At 38.0% G+C, this 17,376-nt stretch overlaps 1 protein-coding gene across 1 annotated transcript; it reads left to right on the forward strand.

The window, feature by feature from the left end:
* Positions 1–8,945: 8,945 nt before the first annotated feature.
* LOC132551790 (uncharacterized) lies at positions 8,946–10,290 on the forward strand. The gene is made up of 3 exons (XM_060215934.1): positions 8,946–9,245; positions 9,657–9,734; positions 10,261–10,290. Exons 1-3 carry the CDS (start codon positions 8,946–8,948, stop codon positions 10,288–10,290), a joined length of 408 nt encoding a protein of 135 aa, XP_060071917.1.
* Positions 10,291–17,376: the final 7,086 nt, after the last annotated feature.

Raw genomic sequence — 17,376 nt, forward strand, 5'->3', positions numbered from 1 at the left:
TGTAATACCAGTCTGGTAAATAGATGATTTAAGTGTTTCCAGATAAGAATGAAATAGTCCTCAGCATTTGTCTGTGATATACAGAAAGACGATTAAAGACTGTATGTTGGATTGGATTTATTTGCTGAAGGTGTTCAAGAAGAACTTTGAAATTGAAACTGACAGCTGAATACAAATATGCATTTCTTCATATCGCTCAGTGAACAGGCAGTGCCATTTTGAAGCGGGGTCTCATTAAAGTAGCCGTTGGCTTGGTCACTTAGCAACATACGCTTGGGTCATTGGATGCCACCAAAAACAATTAGGAAAAAAAGATCATTATGATACTCTCTCTGTTAATTGATTTACAGGTAAAACGTACTGTAACCTGTAGATCATTATGTCTCTACAGGTAAAACGTACTGTAACCTGTAGATCATTATGACTCTCCAGGTAAAACGTACTGTAACCTGTAGATCATTATGTCTCTCCAGGTAAAACGTACTGTAACCTGTAGATCATTATGACTCTCCAGGTAAAACGTACTGTAACCTGTAGATCATTATGTCTCTCTCTACAGGTAAAACGTACTGTAACCTGTAGATCATTATGTCTCTACAGGTAAAACGTACTGTAACCTGTAGATCATTATGACTCTCCAGGTAAAACGTACTGTAACCTGTAGATCATTATGACTCTCCAGGTAAAACGTACTGTAACCAGTAGATCATTATGTCTCTCCAGGTAAACGTACTGTAACCTGTAGATCATTATGACTCTCCAGGTAAAACGTACTGTAACCTGTAGATCATTATGTCTCTCCAGGTAAAACGTACTGTAACCTGTAGATCATTATGACTCTCCAGGTAAAACGTACTGTAATCTGTAGATCATTATGTCTCTCTCTACAGGTAAAACGTACTGTAACCTGTAGATCATTATGGCTCTCTCTACAGGTAAAACGTACTGTAACCTGTATATCATTATGACTCTCTCTACAGGTAAAACGTACTGTAACCTGTAGATCATTATGTCTCTACAGGCAAAACGTACTGTAACCTGTAGATCATTATGTCTCTCCAGGTAAAACGTACTGTAACCTGTAGATCATTATGTCTCTCCAGGTAAAACGTACTGTAACCAGCAGATCACTATGACTCTCCAGGTAAACGTACTGTAACCTATAGATCATTATGGCTCTCTCTACAGGTAAAACGTACTGTAACCTGTAGATCATTATGTCTCTACAGGTAAAACGTACTGTAACCTGTAGATCATTATGTCTCTACAGGTAAAACGTACTGTAACCTGTAGATCATTATGTCTCTCTCTACAGGTAAAACGTACTGTAACCTGTAGATCATTATGGCTCTCCAGGTAAACGTACTGTAACCTGTAGATCATTATGACTCTACAGGTAAAACGTACTGTAACCTGTAGATCATTATGGCTCTCTCTACAGGTAAAACGTACTGTAACCTGTAGATCATTATGTCTCTCTCTACAGGTAAAACGTACTGTAACCAGTAGATCATTATGGCTCTCTCTACAGGTAAAACGTACTGTAACCAGTAGATCATTATGACTCTCCAGGTAAAACGTACTGTAACCTGTAGATCATTATGACTCTCCAGGTAAAACGTACTGTAACCTGTAGATCATTATGACTCTCCAGGTAAAACGTACTGTAACCTGTAGATCATTATGTCTCTCTCTACAGGTAAAACGTACTGTAACCTGTAGATCATTATGACTCTCTCTACAGGTAAAACGTACTGTAACCTGTAGATCATTATGTCTCTACAGGTAAAACGTACTGTAACCTGTAGATCATTATGTCTCTCTCTACAGGTAAAACGTACTGTAACCTGTAGATCATTATGTCTCTCCAGGTAAAACGTACTGTAACCTGTAGATCATTATGTCTCTACAGGTAAACGTACTGTAACCTGTAGATCATTATGTCTCTCTCTACAGGTAAAACGTACTGTAACCTGTAGATCATTATGTCTCTACAGGTAAAACGTACTGTAACCTGTAGATCATTATGTCTCTCCAGGTAAAACGTACTGTAACCTGTAGATCATTATGTCTCTCTCTACAGGTAAAACGTACTGTAACCTGTAGATCATTATGTCTCCCCAGGTAAACGTACTGTAACCTGTAGATCATTATGTCTCTCTCTACAGGTAAAACGTACTGTAACCAGTAGATCATTATGACTCTCAAGGTAAACGTACTGTAACCTGTAGATCATTATGTCTGCCCAGGTAAACGTACTGTAACCTGTAGATCATTATGTCTCTCTCTACAGGTAAAACGTACTGTAACCTGTAGATCATTATGACTCTCCAGGTAAAACGTACTGTAACCAGTAGATCATTATGTCTCTCCAGGTAAAACGTACTGTAACCAGTAGATCATTATGACTCTTCAGCTAAAACGTACTGTAACCTGTAGATCATTATGACTCTCTACAGGTAAAACGTACTGTAACCTGTAGATCATTATGGCTCTCTCTACAGGTAAAACGTACTGTAACCTGTAGATCATTATGTCTCTCCAGGTGAACGTACTGTAACCTGTAGATCATTATGGCTCTCTCTACAGGTAAAACGTACTGTAACCTGTATATCATTATGACTCTCTCTACAGGTAAAACGTACTGTAACCTGTAGATCATTATGTCTCTCTCTCTCTCTGTAACCAGGTAAAACAGGTAAAACTGTAAGCTGTAGATCATTATGACTCTCTACAGGTAAAACGTACTGTAACCTGTAGATCATTATGGCTCTCTCTACAGGTAAAACGTACTGTAACCTGTAGATCATTATGACTCTCCAGGTAAAACGTACTGTAATCTGTAGATCATTATGACTCTCAAGGTAAACGCACTGTAACCTGTAGATCATTATGTCTCCCCAGGTAAACGTACTGTAACCTGTAGATCATTATGTCTCTCTCTACAGGTAAAACGTACTGTAACCAGTAGATCATTATGTCTCTACAGGTAAAACGTACTAGACAGGTAAAACGTACTGTAACCAGTAGATCATTATACAGGTAAAACGTACTGTAACCTGTAGATCATTATGACTCTCCAGGTAAAACGTACTGTAACCTGTAGATCATTATGTCTCTCCAGGTAAACGTACTGTAACCTGTAGATCATTATGTCTCTCTCTACAGGTAAAACGTACTGTAACCTGTAGATCATTATGACTCTCCAGGTAAAACGTACTGTAACCTGTAGATCATTATGTCTCTACAGGTAAAACGTACTGTAACCTGTAGATCATTATGTCTCTCCAGGTAAAACGTACTGTAACCTGTAGATCATTATGTCTCTCCAGGTAAAACGTACTGTAACCTGTAGATCATTATGTCTCTCCAGGTAAAACGTACTGTAACCTGTAGATCATTATGACTCTCTACAGGTAAAACGTACTGTAACCTGTAGATCATTATGACTCTCCAGGTAAAACGTACTGTAACCTGTAGATCATTATGACTCTCCAGGTAAAACGTACTGTAACCTGTAGATCATTATGACTCTCCAGGTAAAACGTACTGTAACCTGTAGATCATTATGTCTCTCCAGGTAGAACGTACTGTAACCTGTAGATCATTATGACTCTCCAGCTAAAACGTACTGTAACCTGTAGATCATTATGTCTCTCCAGGTTAAACGTACTGTAACCTGTAGATGACTCTCAGGTAAAACGTACTGTAACCTGTAGATCATTATGTCTCTCCAGGTAAAACGTACTGTAACCTGTAGATCATTATGTCTCTCCAGGTAAAACGTACTGTAACCTGTAGATCATTATGACTCTCCAGGTAAAACGTACTGTAATCTGTAGATCATTATGTCTCTACAGCTAAAACGTACTGTAACCTGTAGATCATTATGGCTCTCTCTACAGGTAAAACGTACTGTAACCAGTAGATCATTATGACTCTCCAGGTAAACGTACTGTAACCTGTAGATCATTATGTCTCTCTCTACAGGTAAAACGTAGTGTAACCTGTAGATCATTATGTCTCTACAGGTAAAACGTACTCTCTATGACTCTCCAGTAAAACGTACTGTAACCTGTAGATCATTATGCTCTCTCTACAGGTAAAAACTGTAACCTGTAGATCACGTACTGTAACCTGTAGATCATTGTCTTAACAGGTAAAACGTACTGTAACCTGTAGATCATTATGTCTCTACAGCTAAAACGTACTGTAACCTGTAGATCATTGACAGGGGAAATGTCACTCTCTCTACAGGTAAAACGTAATGTAACTTTGACTAAGTAGGTGGGAAATGTCACTTTGACTAAGTAGACTGTCGGGGGAAATGTCACTCTTACAAAGTAGACAGTCTGGGGGAAATGTCACTTTTACTAAGTAGACAGTCTGTGGAAATGTCACTCTTACAAAGTAGACAGTCTGTGGGAAATGTCACTCTTACAAAGTAGACAGTCTGGGGGAAATGTCACTTTTACTAAGTAGACAGTCTGTGGAAATGTCACTTTTACTAAGTAGACAGTCTGTGGAAATGTCACTTTGACTAAGTAGGCAGTCTAGGAAATGTCAATCTTACAAAGTAGACAGTCTGGGGGAAGTGTCGCTTACAATGCAGCCAGTTTGAGGGGAAATGTCACTTTTACTAAGTAGACAGTCTGTGGAAATGTCACTCTTACAATGCAGCCAGTTTGAGGGGGACTGTCAGTAGACAGTCTGTGGAAATGTCACTCTTACAATGCAGCCAGTTTGAGGGGAAATGTCAGTAGACAGTTTGAGGGGAAATGTCAGTAGACAGTCTTGGGGAAATGTCACTTTTACTAAGTAGACAGTCTTGGGGAAATGTCACTTTGACTAAGAAGACAGTCTGTGGAAATGTCACTCTTACAATGCAGCCAGTTTAAGGGGAAATGTCAGTAGACAGTTTGAGGGGAAATGTCAGTAGACAGTTTTATGGTAGGTAGATGTTCCATTCATTTCGCCACTTATTTAATGTTGAAATATTTTACAATGATGACTCAGATGGTACCCCCTCCCTACCCTCTTGTTTCTTGTAACCACGACTTCTCTTAACTGTGATGCAGTTGTAAATATTGCCTGTTATTCAATCCATTTGTTGTCGGTAAATGTTGTTGAAATTTGATATTGACATAATCTGTGATGGCTGATTTATTTTAATCTTTTTTAATATCGTCGATGTATTTTTTGTTTTTCATTGAAACTACGTCGTTTTGAAATTCCTTGAGACGTGTTTCGAATCTCCCTCCTGTACCATCGATGTGACTGTAGGTGTTGCATGGAATTTGATAAACCATACCTGTTTTGTCTCCTTTTGAGAGAACATCACATCAGTAAACCGATGCAACCACACAACACTATAGAAGTGACAAACGAAGACAAAATGGTCGTTGTTTACGTCCTGACAGTTTGACACCTGACTTTCGTCCAGTCGTCAAGGCTCCGTCCTTTACACCTTTTGTTTGATAAAGGACATAGACATATTGCAGAACTCCTAAACAGTTTTCAATCGCTGTAAATCTCTGATAATATATATGAATCACATCCAGAACAATAGTTCAAACAGATCAAGAAAACTTACCGCACTCACTCTCCTCATCGATTTATATTTCCTTAAGATATATAATGGTGGTTAACGGTAATTAACCCACCTACAGAATCATCAATTATTGAAATACGGGGAAAAAATCCGTATTATATCATACTTTACATACAGGTTACTTTTCAATTTTCGATTTGGAAAATGGTGCAAATAATCAATAGAATTGTATTACAACAGAAATCCAAGCTGTAATGATCCCACTCAGTTTTAATAGACGTCAGATGTAACCCTTTATTACTATGTTAATGTGCAATACGCGGAACACCTCTAGATGTATTCATCTGCACATATTTCATTTCCAAGCAATTTTATTGTAACAAACAAATAAATATAATTGGCGCGTATTAGATACATGTATTGGCTATTAAGGTACCACGTGACATGGAGTATCACTATCAGACTAATTAGATATGTGTAACAAGTTCCCAGGTAATGAAAACAACACTAGAATCAGTCACCATGGATATATATACCAGTAGTTAATACGCATCAATATGATATATATATTGTGATTTAACCATCCTTGTCAATACACAATGTGTTACACATGATTTTTTCAAACATCGTAGATCGAAATTTTCAATATAAATCACAGTGTTAAAAACTATGTTAATTGCGAAAACAGGGATTTGGTTCCAGCTAACACTTATTCCTTTTAGTGAAGTTCGAAGACAATGTTACTAATCTCATTATCTTATCAGCGGAAAAGAGGAATTCTTCTGTTTGTACATCGGGGACAACAAGAAGTGTGGTCTTTATAATCTAGAGTGAGTTGTCTGACACAATACCATGGTTGGCATGTTGCTAATACGAGCTTGCTGAAGTCGTCTAGAATTAAAAAAAGAAAACAATGACATGTGGTTTATCGATAAAGGAAATCAGAAATAACGACAAGGAAACGAAAAGAAGCTTACAAACGAGATTACTATACTATATTAAATAAACCATACTATTAACAGATATCTAAAAGGTGATGATTTTTGTTAGAAACGATGTAAGTGGTCAGGTCAAGTAAAATGTGATGTAGTGAGAACACGATACTCATTACAGCCATGTATGGCTTTATTGTAAACAACAAAGCGGCATTATAAACAAGAATTTGAAAACAGTTATATCGATAACACAATACTTACTTTCTTTAGAACGTGAGTGTACCTCACTTTATACGTAATATCGTGTTTCAGTCGTGTTGCACTCCAGATCTCTCTGCAGTACTTCGGATGCCTAACACGTTACGTTGGAACCTCTTAACGTTTTGCATTCGACGTTGTGCTGTCAAAAATAGATGAGACGATCCATCTGAAGTTCCATTGCCTCATTTGTCTGTCGCCCAAATGACTTGATGTCACATTGGTCTCTCTCTCCCTCACGTGACGGACCATCCCTAAGGAACAGTTGTACACTTCTTATATCTTGTCAACCAGTACTACACAGAACACAACAGAGCGTCATCGTGTTTGTAAAGAGCAATCCTCTTCTCGGCACGAAAATGTACTTCCTTTTGTTTTAGGTATAATTAGTCACCCCTATATTCTCAAGTACACCATATTGATTTGCTGCAACGGACACTAGCCAAGGTTCACATAAACATGTCAACCATTATTGAAAATGATGAAGTTATTAGCAGCTGGGGTGACATAGGCCTAGATCAGTTATAGTTATCCGAGATTACCGTTGTTCTCCCCTTCATTTTCTTTGCTATTTAACATTGCATTTGTAGAGTCATATGGACAACAAAGGTGACAAAGATTTCATCATGTGATATTGTGTCTGTAAACTTGTCCTCAAATTAAGTATTTTGGCATGATCCAATGTCAGAAATTGTGACAATAATCTGTGGAAGGTTCCTCAATACTTTTACTGAAATTAAAAAGGTACATGGATAAATACAGAGCTATCTTGTTACGTAAGTACTTTTCTACTTTCAACTTAAAACTACATTGCTATCCACCTTGTAAAACCCTTTGATCATGACAAAAAGACCCGACTTTGCTGAGAGTAGTGTCTTTTCTTATGTTACTGTTATACACTGGTGTCGTGGTAAATAATCTTATATTCCCAACAGATATTGGTTAACTCGATGTCTGATATATTGGTTAACTCGATGTCTGATATATTAATTTAATTGATGTCTGATATATTGGTTAACTCGATGTCTGATATGTTGGTTAACTCGATACCTGATATATTGGTTAACTCGATGCCTGATAAATTGATTAACTCGATGTCTGATATATTGGTTAACTCGATGTCTGATATATTGATGTCTGATATATTGGTTAACTCGATGTCTGATATATTGGTTAACTCGATGTCTGATATATTGATGTCTGATATATTGGTTAACTCAATGTCTGATATATTGATAAAATCGATGTCTGATATATTGATGTCTGATATATTGGTTAACTCGATGTCTGATATTTTGGTTAACTCGATGTCAGATATATTGATTAAATCGATGTCTGATATATTGATTAAATTGATGTCTGATATTTTGGTTAACTCGATGTCAGATATATTGATTAAATCGATGTCTAATATATTGGTTAACTCGATGTCTGATCTGTTGGTTAACTCGATGTCTGATTTATTGGTTAACTCGATGTCTGATATATTGATTAAATCGATGTCTGATATATTGATTAAATTGATGTCTGATATATTGGTTAACTCGATGTCTGATATATTGATGTCTGATATATTGGTTAAATCGATGTCTGATATTTTGGTTAACTCGATGTCAGATATATTGATTAAATCGATGTCTGATATATTGATTAAATTGATGTCTGATATATTGGTTAACTCGATGTCTGATATATTGGTTAACTCGATGTCTAATATATTGGTTAACTCGATGTCTGATATATTGATTAAATCGATGTCTGATATATTGATTAAATTGATGTCTGATATATTGGTTAAGTCGATGTCTGATTTATTGGTTAACTTGATGTCTGATATATTGGTTAACTCGATGTCTGATATATTGATTAAATCGATGTCTGATATATTGATTAAATTGATGTCTGATATATTGTTTAACTCGATGTCTGATCTGTTGGTTAACTCGATGTCTGATATATTGGTTAACTCGATGTCTGATATATTGATGTCCGATATATTGATTAACTCGATGCCTGATATATTGATTAACTCGATGTCTGATATATTGGTTAACTCGATGTCTGATATATTGGTTAACTCGATGTCTAGTATATTGGTTAACTCGATGTCTGATCTGTTGGTTAACTCGATGTCTGATATATTGATTAAATCGATGTCTGATATATTGATTAAATTGATGTCTGATATATTGATTAAATCGATGTCAGATCTGTTGGTTAACTCGATGTCTGATATATTGATTAAGTCGGTTAAGTCGATGACTGATATATTGGTTAAGTCGATGTCTGATTTATTGGTTAAGTCGATGTCTGATTTATTGGTTAACTCGATGTCTGATATATTGATGTCCGATATATTGATTAAATTGATGTCTGATATATTGGTTAAGTCGATGTCTGATTTATTGGTTAACTCGATGTCTAATATATTGGTTAACTCGATGTCTGATCTGTTGGTTAACTCGATGTCTGATATATTGGTTAACTCGATGTCTGATATATTGATTAAATCGATGTCTGATATATTGATTAAATTGATGTCTGATATATTGGTTAAGTCGATGTCTGATTTATTGGTTAACTCGATGTCTGATATATTGGTTAACTCGATGTCTGATATATTGATGTCTGATATATTGATTAAATCGATGTCTGATATATTGATTAAGTTGATGTCTGATATATTGGTTAAGTCGATGTCTGATTTATTGGTTAACTCGATGTCTGATATATTGATTAACTCGATGTCTGATATATTGATGTCTGATATATTGATGTCTGATATATTGATTAAATTGATGTCTGATACATTGATTAAATTGATGTCTGATATATTGGTTAAATCGATGTCTGATATATTGATGTCTGATATATTGATTAAATTGATGTCTGATACATTGATTAAATTGATGTCTGATATATTGGTTAAGTCGGTTAAGTCGATGACTGATATATTGGTTAGGTCGGTTAAGTCGATGTCTGATTTATTGGTTAAGTCGATGTCTGATTTATTGGTTAACTCGATGTCTGATATATTGCTTAAATATACGGCTCTATACTTATTATTTGTGTGCAGTGAAACAGTGGCTCTAATGTTTGAATTTTTATGCTTCCGTGGAAAACATATGACAAAATAGTATTCAATAAAGCTCAAAGTTGAGAACATAGATGCAAGAATATAGTAGTACGTGAACACAGGAATAAACAAATACAAGAATTCGTAAATTCCAGAAAACTTGTTTATGTCAAAAGTGAATGTTCATTTGCCAGTTAATATCAAATACCCATTGCTTTTTTGTTTTTGTTTATATATATATATATATATATATATATTTTTTTTTTTTACTATTTTACCATATTTTTATTTGAAAAATGAACGTGCAAATGATCAAGTTTTGAAATGAATTTTTTTCTCTTCATGTCGATTTCGATATTGTGGGCCTCTGAAGACAATACCACCATGTATGTTATTTGATTGTTTTCTACTTGAAATATTTTTACTTGTTGGCATTACAGGCACGGTACGAAATCCTCGAGTTATTTTGACAGTATGTTCAGATTCCTAGAGTCAAAGCCCCTAGATATAATGAGAGCCACAGATAATGTTATCCTTTGCATTCAAGTCTTCAGTTTTAGAGGGAGTGAAATAAATACTCTCTCCTTGTGTCATACCATCACGTCTGTCAGTGTAATCATCTTCTATCAATAAACAGTCATAATTATTGTCAGTAGCAATGATGACCACCATTTACACCGTGTTGTATATGGTCCTTAGATGGTGACCATTTAAACCGTGTTGTATATGGCCCTTAGATGGTGACCATTTAAACCGTGTTGTATATGGCCCTTAGATGGTGACCATTTAAACCGTGTTGTATATGGTCCTTAGATGGTGACCATTTAAACCATGTTGTGTATGGTCCTTAGAGGGTGACCATTTAAACCGTGTTGTATATGGTCCTTAGATGGTGACCATTTAAACCATGTTGTATATGGCCCTTAGATGGTTTCTATTTAAACCATGTTGTGTATGGTCCTTAGATGGTGACCATTTAAACCATGTTGTGTATGGCCCTTAGATGGTGACCATTTAAACCATGTTGTGTATGGCCCTTAGATGGTTTCTATTTAAACCATGTTGTGTATGGCCCTTAGATGGTGACCATTTAAACCATGTTGTGTATGGTCCTTAGATGATGACCATTTAAACCATGTTGTGTATGGTCCTTAGATGGTTTCTATTTAAACCATGTTGTGTATGGCCCTTAGATGGTGACCATTTAAACCATGTTGTGTATGGCCCTTAGATGGTGACCATTTAAACCGTGTTGTATATGGCCCTTAGATGGTGACCATTTAAACCATGTTGTGTATGGTCCTTAGATGGTTTCTATTTAAACCATGTTGTGTATGGCCCTTAGATGGTTTCTATTTAAACCATGTTGTGTAGATGGTGACCATTTAAACCATGTTGTGTATGGTCCTTAGAGGGTGACCATTTAAACCATGTTGTGTATGGTCCTTAGATGGTGACCATTTAAACCATGTTGTGTATGGCCCTTAGATGGTGACCATTTAAACCATGTTGTGTATGGTCCTTAGATGGTGACCATTTAAACCATGTTGTGTATGGTCCTTAGATGGTGACCATTTAAACCGTGTTGTATATGGCCCTTAGATGGTGACCATTTAAACCGTGTTGTATATGGCCCTTAGATGGTGACCATTTAAACCGTGTTGTATATGGTCCTTAGATGGTGACCATTTAAACCGTGTTGTATATGGCCCTTAGATGGTGACCATTTAAACCGTGTTGTGTTTAAATGGTGACTATTTAAACCGTGTTGTATATGGCCCTTAGATGGTGACTATTTAAACCATGTTGTGTATGGTCCTTAGATGGTGACCATTTAAACCGTGTTGTATATGGCCCTTAGATGGTGACCATTTAAACCGTGTTGTGTATGGCCCTTAAATGGTGACTATTTAAACGATGTTGTGTATGGTCCATTCATGTTGTATATGACCCAATCATGTTGTATATTATCCAATCATGTTGTATATGGACCAATCATGTTGTATATGAACCAATCATGTTGTATATGGACCATTCAGATGGTGACCATTTAAACCATGTTGTATATGGCCCTTATATATGGTGACCATTTAAACCATGTTGTATATGGACCCTTATGATATATGACCATTTAAACCATGTTGTATATTATCCAATCATGTTGTATATTATCCAATCATGTTATATATGGGCCAATCATGTTGTATATGGACCAGTCATTATAAATCATGTTGTATATGGCCCAATCATGTTGTATATGAACCAATCATGTTGTATATGGACCAGTCATGTTGTATATGACCCAATCATGTTATATATGGACCAATCATGTTGTATATGGACCAGTCATGTATATGACCCAATCATGTTGTATATGGACCAATCATGTTGTATATGAACCAATCATGTTGTATATGGACCATTCATGTTGTATATGACCCAATCATGTTGTATATTATCCAATCATGTTGTATATTATCCAATCATGTTATATATGGACCAATCATGTTGTATATGAACCAATCATGTTGTATATGGACCATTCATGTTGTATATGACCCAATCATGTTGTATATGACCCAATCATGTTGTATATTATCCAATCCTGTTGTATATTATCCAATCATGTTGTATATGGACCATTCATGTTGTATATGACCCAATCATGTTGTATATTATCCAATCCTGTTGTATATTATCCAATCATGTTGTATATGGACCAATCATGTTGTATATGACCCAATCATGGTGTATATTATCCAATCATGTTGTATATGGACCAATCATTTTGTATATGGACCAATCATGTTGTATATTATCCAATCATGTTGTATATGGACCAATCATGTTGTATATGGACCAGTCATGTATATGACCCAATCATGTTGTATATGGACCAATCGTGTTGTATATGGACCATTCATGTTGTATATGGACCATTCATGTTGTATATTATCCAATCATGTTGTATATGACCCAATCATGTTGTATATGGACCAATCATGTTGTATATGGACCATTCATGTTGTATATGGACCAATCATGTATATGACCCAATCATGTTGTATATGGACCAATCATGTTGTATATGGACCAATCATGTATATGACCCAATCATGTTGTATATGGACCAATCATCTTGTATATGACCCAATCATGTTGTATATGACCCAATCATGTTGTATATGACCCAATCATGTTGTATATTATCCATTCACGGTGGTGAGTTTCGGTATTTATTTTGCAGGACGTAGTAATCTCCTAACAGAGATTCCAATTGATCGTGCCTGACCAAACGAATGATGTGGTTTACATGTCATTTCTATCCCTTCATTGATGTACGCGGACTAAAATCATAATATCCTTTTGTGTTATGTGTTCATAGTATCATGAATGCCTCAGTGTTGGTGAAAAAGGTATCATTTATATTGAAATGTTTACTGATAAATAACTCGTCGTCATAACACTAGGTAAATTTATATATATCGACTTGACGAAAATAGGCGTTCTAACTTATCGATGTTCCATCAAACTGCTTTCACGTTAAATGCGATCGATATAAACACTTTCCCTGTCAGCAGGAACGTGATGTATCAGTAACGTTAGTGACAGAGATGTAGGCAAAAAGACAAATAATTCAATAAAACGTAAAACAAACGCTTTAGACATTAAACCAACACTGTGAATGATGGTAGGATGTCCGTCAGTGGATGTTTCAATTATTTAACCACGGCCCTTGAATAGTCTAAACACTCATCGACACGTACAGCCTACGCGGCCAAAGCGATATCATCGTGGACGCCACTGTTCCATTGCACTTTGATTTTAGTAGTCCGACATTAGTGTGTGTAAATCTTTTACCTCAGCTGTAGAGTGACCCCATCATTAGTAGACACCGTCGTCATGTGACCTCAGCTGTAGAGTGACCCCATCATCAGTAGACACCGTCGTCATGTGACCTCAGCTGTAGAGAGACCCCATCATCAGTAGACACCGTCGTCATGTAACCTCAGCTGTAGAGTGACCCCATCATCAGCAGACACCGTCGTCATGTGACCTCAGCTGTAGAGTGACCCCATCATCAGTAGACACCGTCGTCATGTGACCTCAGCTGTAGAGAGACCCCATCATCAGTAGACACCGTCGTCATGTGACCTCAGCTGTAGAATGACCCCATCATCAGTAGACACCGTCGTCATGTGACCTCAGCTGTAGAGTGACCCCATCATCAGTAGACACCGTCGTCATGTGACCTTAGCTGTTGAGAGACCCCATCATCAGTAGACACCGTCATCATGTGACCTCAGCTGTAGAGTGACCCCATCATCAGTAGACACTGTCGTCATGTGACCTCAGCTGTAGAGAGACCCCATCATCAGTAGACACCGTCGTCATGTGACCTCAGCTGTAGAGTGACCCCATCATCAGTAGACACTGTCGTCATGTGACCTCAGCTGTAGAGTGGCCCATCATTAGTAGACACCGTCGACATGTGACCTCAGCTGTAGAGATACCCCATCATCAGTAGACACCGTCGTCATGTGACCTCAGCTGTAGAGCGACCCCATCATTAGTAGACACCGTCGTCATGTGACCTCAGCTGTAGAGTGACCCTATCACCAGTAGACACCGTCGTCATGTGACCTCAGCTGTAGAGTGACCCCATCATCAGTAGACACCGTCGTCATGTGATCTCAGTTGTAGAGAGACCCCATCATCAGTAGACACCGTCGTCATGTAACCTCAGCTGTAGAGAGACCCCATCATTAGTAGACACCATCGTCATGTGACCTCAGCTGTAGAGAGACCCCATCATCAGTAGACACCGTCGTCATGTGACCTCAGCTGTAGAGAGACCCCATCATCAGTAGACACCGTTGTCATGTGACCTCAGCTGTAGAGAGACCCCATTATCAGTAGACACCGTCGTCATGTGACATCAGCTGTAGAGAGACCCCATCATCAGTAGACACCGTCGTCATGTGACCTCAGCTGTAGAGTGACCCCATCATTAGTAGACACCGTCGTCATGTGACCTCAGCTGTAGAGTCACCCTATCATCAGTAGACACCGTCGTCATGTGACATCAGCTGTAGAGTGACCCTATCACCAGTAGACACCGTCGTCATGTGACATCAGCTGTAGAGTGACCACATCATCAGTAGACACCGTCGTCATGTGACATCAGCTGTAGAGTGACCCTATCACCAGTAGACACCGTCGTCATGTGACCTCAGCGGTATAGTGACTCCATCATTAGTAGACACCGTCGTCATGTGACCTCAGCTGTAGAGAGACCCCATCATCAGTAGACACCGTCGTCATGTGACATCAGCTGTAGAGTGACCCCATCATCAGTAGACACCGTCGTCATGTGATCTCAGTTGTAGAGAGACCCCATCATCAGTAGACACCGTCGTCATGTAACCTCAGCTGTAGAGAGACCCCATCATTAGTAGACACCATCGTCATGTGACCTCAGCTGTAGAGATACCCCATCATCAGTAGACACCGTCGTCATGTGACCTCAGCTGTAGAAAGACCCCATTATCAGTAGACACCGTCGTCATGTAACCTCAGCTGTAGAGTGACCCCATCATCAGTAGAACCCGTCGTCATGTGACCTCAGCTGTAGAGTGACCCCATCATTAGTAGACACCGTCGTCATGTGACCTCAGCTGTACAGAGACCCCATCATTAGTAGACACCGTCGTCATGTGACCTCAGCTGTAGAGAGACCCCATTATCAGTAGACACCGTCGTCATGTGACCTCAGCTGTAGAGTGACCCCATCATTAGTAGACACCGTCGTCATGTGACCTCAGCTGTAGAGTGACCCCATCATCAGTAGACACCGTCGTCATGTGACCTTAGCTGTAGAGTGACCCCATCATCAGTAGACACCGTCGTCATGTGACCTTAGCTGTAGAGATACCCCATCATCAGTAGACACCGTCGTCATGTGACCTCAGCTGTAGAGTGACCCCATCATCAGTAGACACCGTCGTCATGTGACCTTAGCTGTAGAGAGACCCCATCATCAGTAGACACCGTCGTCATGTGACCTCAGCTGTAGAGTGACCCCATCATTAGTAGACACCGTCGTCATGTGACCTTAGCTGTAGAGATACCCCATCATCAGTAGACACCGTCGTCATGTGACCTTAGCTGTAGAGATACCCCATCATCAGTAGACACCGTCAGCATATGTCTGTTGTTATATGTCTCACGTGTTCCCAATTTTCCATAACAACAGGATTAAACAAATTTATTTTTCTCTTTGTATTTATTGTCCTTATAACCCAAACATTTTTTTTATATTCTATATTTTTATATTCAGTGACATGAGACACACACAGGATATAGATAACAGAAGAACATCATCTGTAAGTTATCAACTATACAGTTCCGTCCATTGATAATTTGACAAAATACTTGGTGGTTATTTTGTCGTAACAGATAAGGCCTAGGTGAGAACATTTAATTTTAATAAGAATGAAATTCATGCTAAAAATACAAACGTATGTTTAAATCGATGTACAGGGCAAAACGCCAGCTATTGGAAAGAGATACAAAAGGCATTCTTTATTCTTGTTTAAGTTATTTATGATGCTTACGCTCTGTCGAATATATGAAGTTGGTAGTCTTAAAGGTTCATTTACAGAATAGGTCACGCAAGGACTGACTTAGGTACACGTGAACCAAATCAGGCAAGGAGCTATTAACAGGTAGATGATGTAGTCCTACTTATTCAAGGCTCACAGACTTTTTAGAATAGACCAATAAATATTCAAGCACGCTGTTATTACCTTTACTACGAGTTTGTCATTCCATATGAGTTGAAAAGACGTCCTTGGACAGCCATGAATAATCTATAGCAAAGGGAAAAGTACCTACATGGATACCTTACGACTAGTGAATGTCACTGAAAATAGAAACAGAGTTGTGATTTAAACAAGGTAACGGGATTATATTTCACTTTTGTTCTTATTATCAGGCAGATTCCAATAAGTCTGACTATCGACCAACACAAACATAACTAATGACAAATTACAGGAATTAAATATTGAAAACTCTCTGGTATTTAAATTCTAATTGGAGTTGACTACTGCGCATAGTATACAGTACACTGACCACACAAACAGTACACTGACCACACAAACAGTACAAAAACTGACCACAGAAACAGTACACTGACCACAGAAACAGTACAAAGACTGACCACACAAACAGTACAAAGACTGACCACACAAACAGTACACTGACCACAGAAACAGTACAAATACTGACCACAGTACAAAGACTGACCACACACACAGTACATTGACCATAGAAACAGTACACTGACCACACAAACGGTACACTGACCACAGAGACAGTACAAAGACTGACCACATAAACAGAACACTGACCACAGAAACAGTACACTGACCACACAAACAGTAAACTGACCACACAAACAGTACAAAGACTGGCCACACAAACAGTACACTGACCACATAAACAGTACACTGACCACACAAACAGTACAAAGACTGACCACACAAACAGTACAA

Source organism: Ylistrum balloti, unplaced genomic scaffold (genome assembly GCF_031769215.1).
Source record: "Ylistrum balloti isolate Yb309-2 unplaced genomic scaffold, AGI_CSIRO_Ybal_v1 Utg370214, whole genome shotgun sequence".
In the NCBI taxonomy this organism is placed as follows: Eukaryota; Metazoa; Mollusca; class Bivalvia; order Pectinida; family Pectinidae; genus Ylistrum; species Ylistrum balloti.

Excerpts from the sequence above, each read along its gene's own strand:
- LOC132551790 (XM_060215934.1), top strand. The coding sequence starts at position 8,946 with ATGTCAGATCTGTTGGTTAACTCGATGTCTGATATATTGATTAAGTCG. Across the intron at positions 9,246-9,656 it reads TTAACTCGATGTCTGATATA|TCTGATATATTGGTTAAGTC; the intron begins TTGATTAAATCG and ends ATTAAATTGATG. Across the intron at positions 9,735-10,260 it reads AGTCGATGTCTGATTTATTG|GCACGGTACGAAATCCTCGA; the intron begins GTTAAGTCGATG and ends TTGGCATTACAG.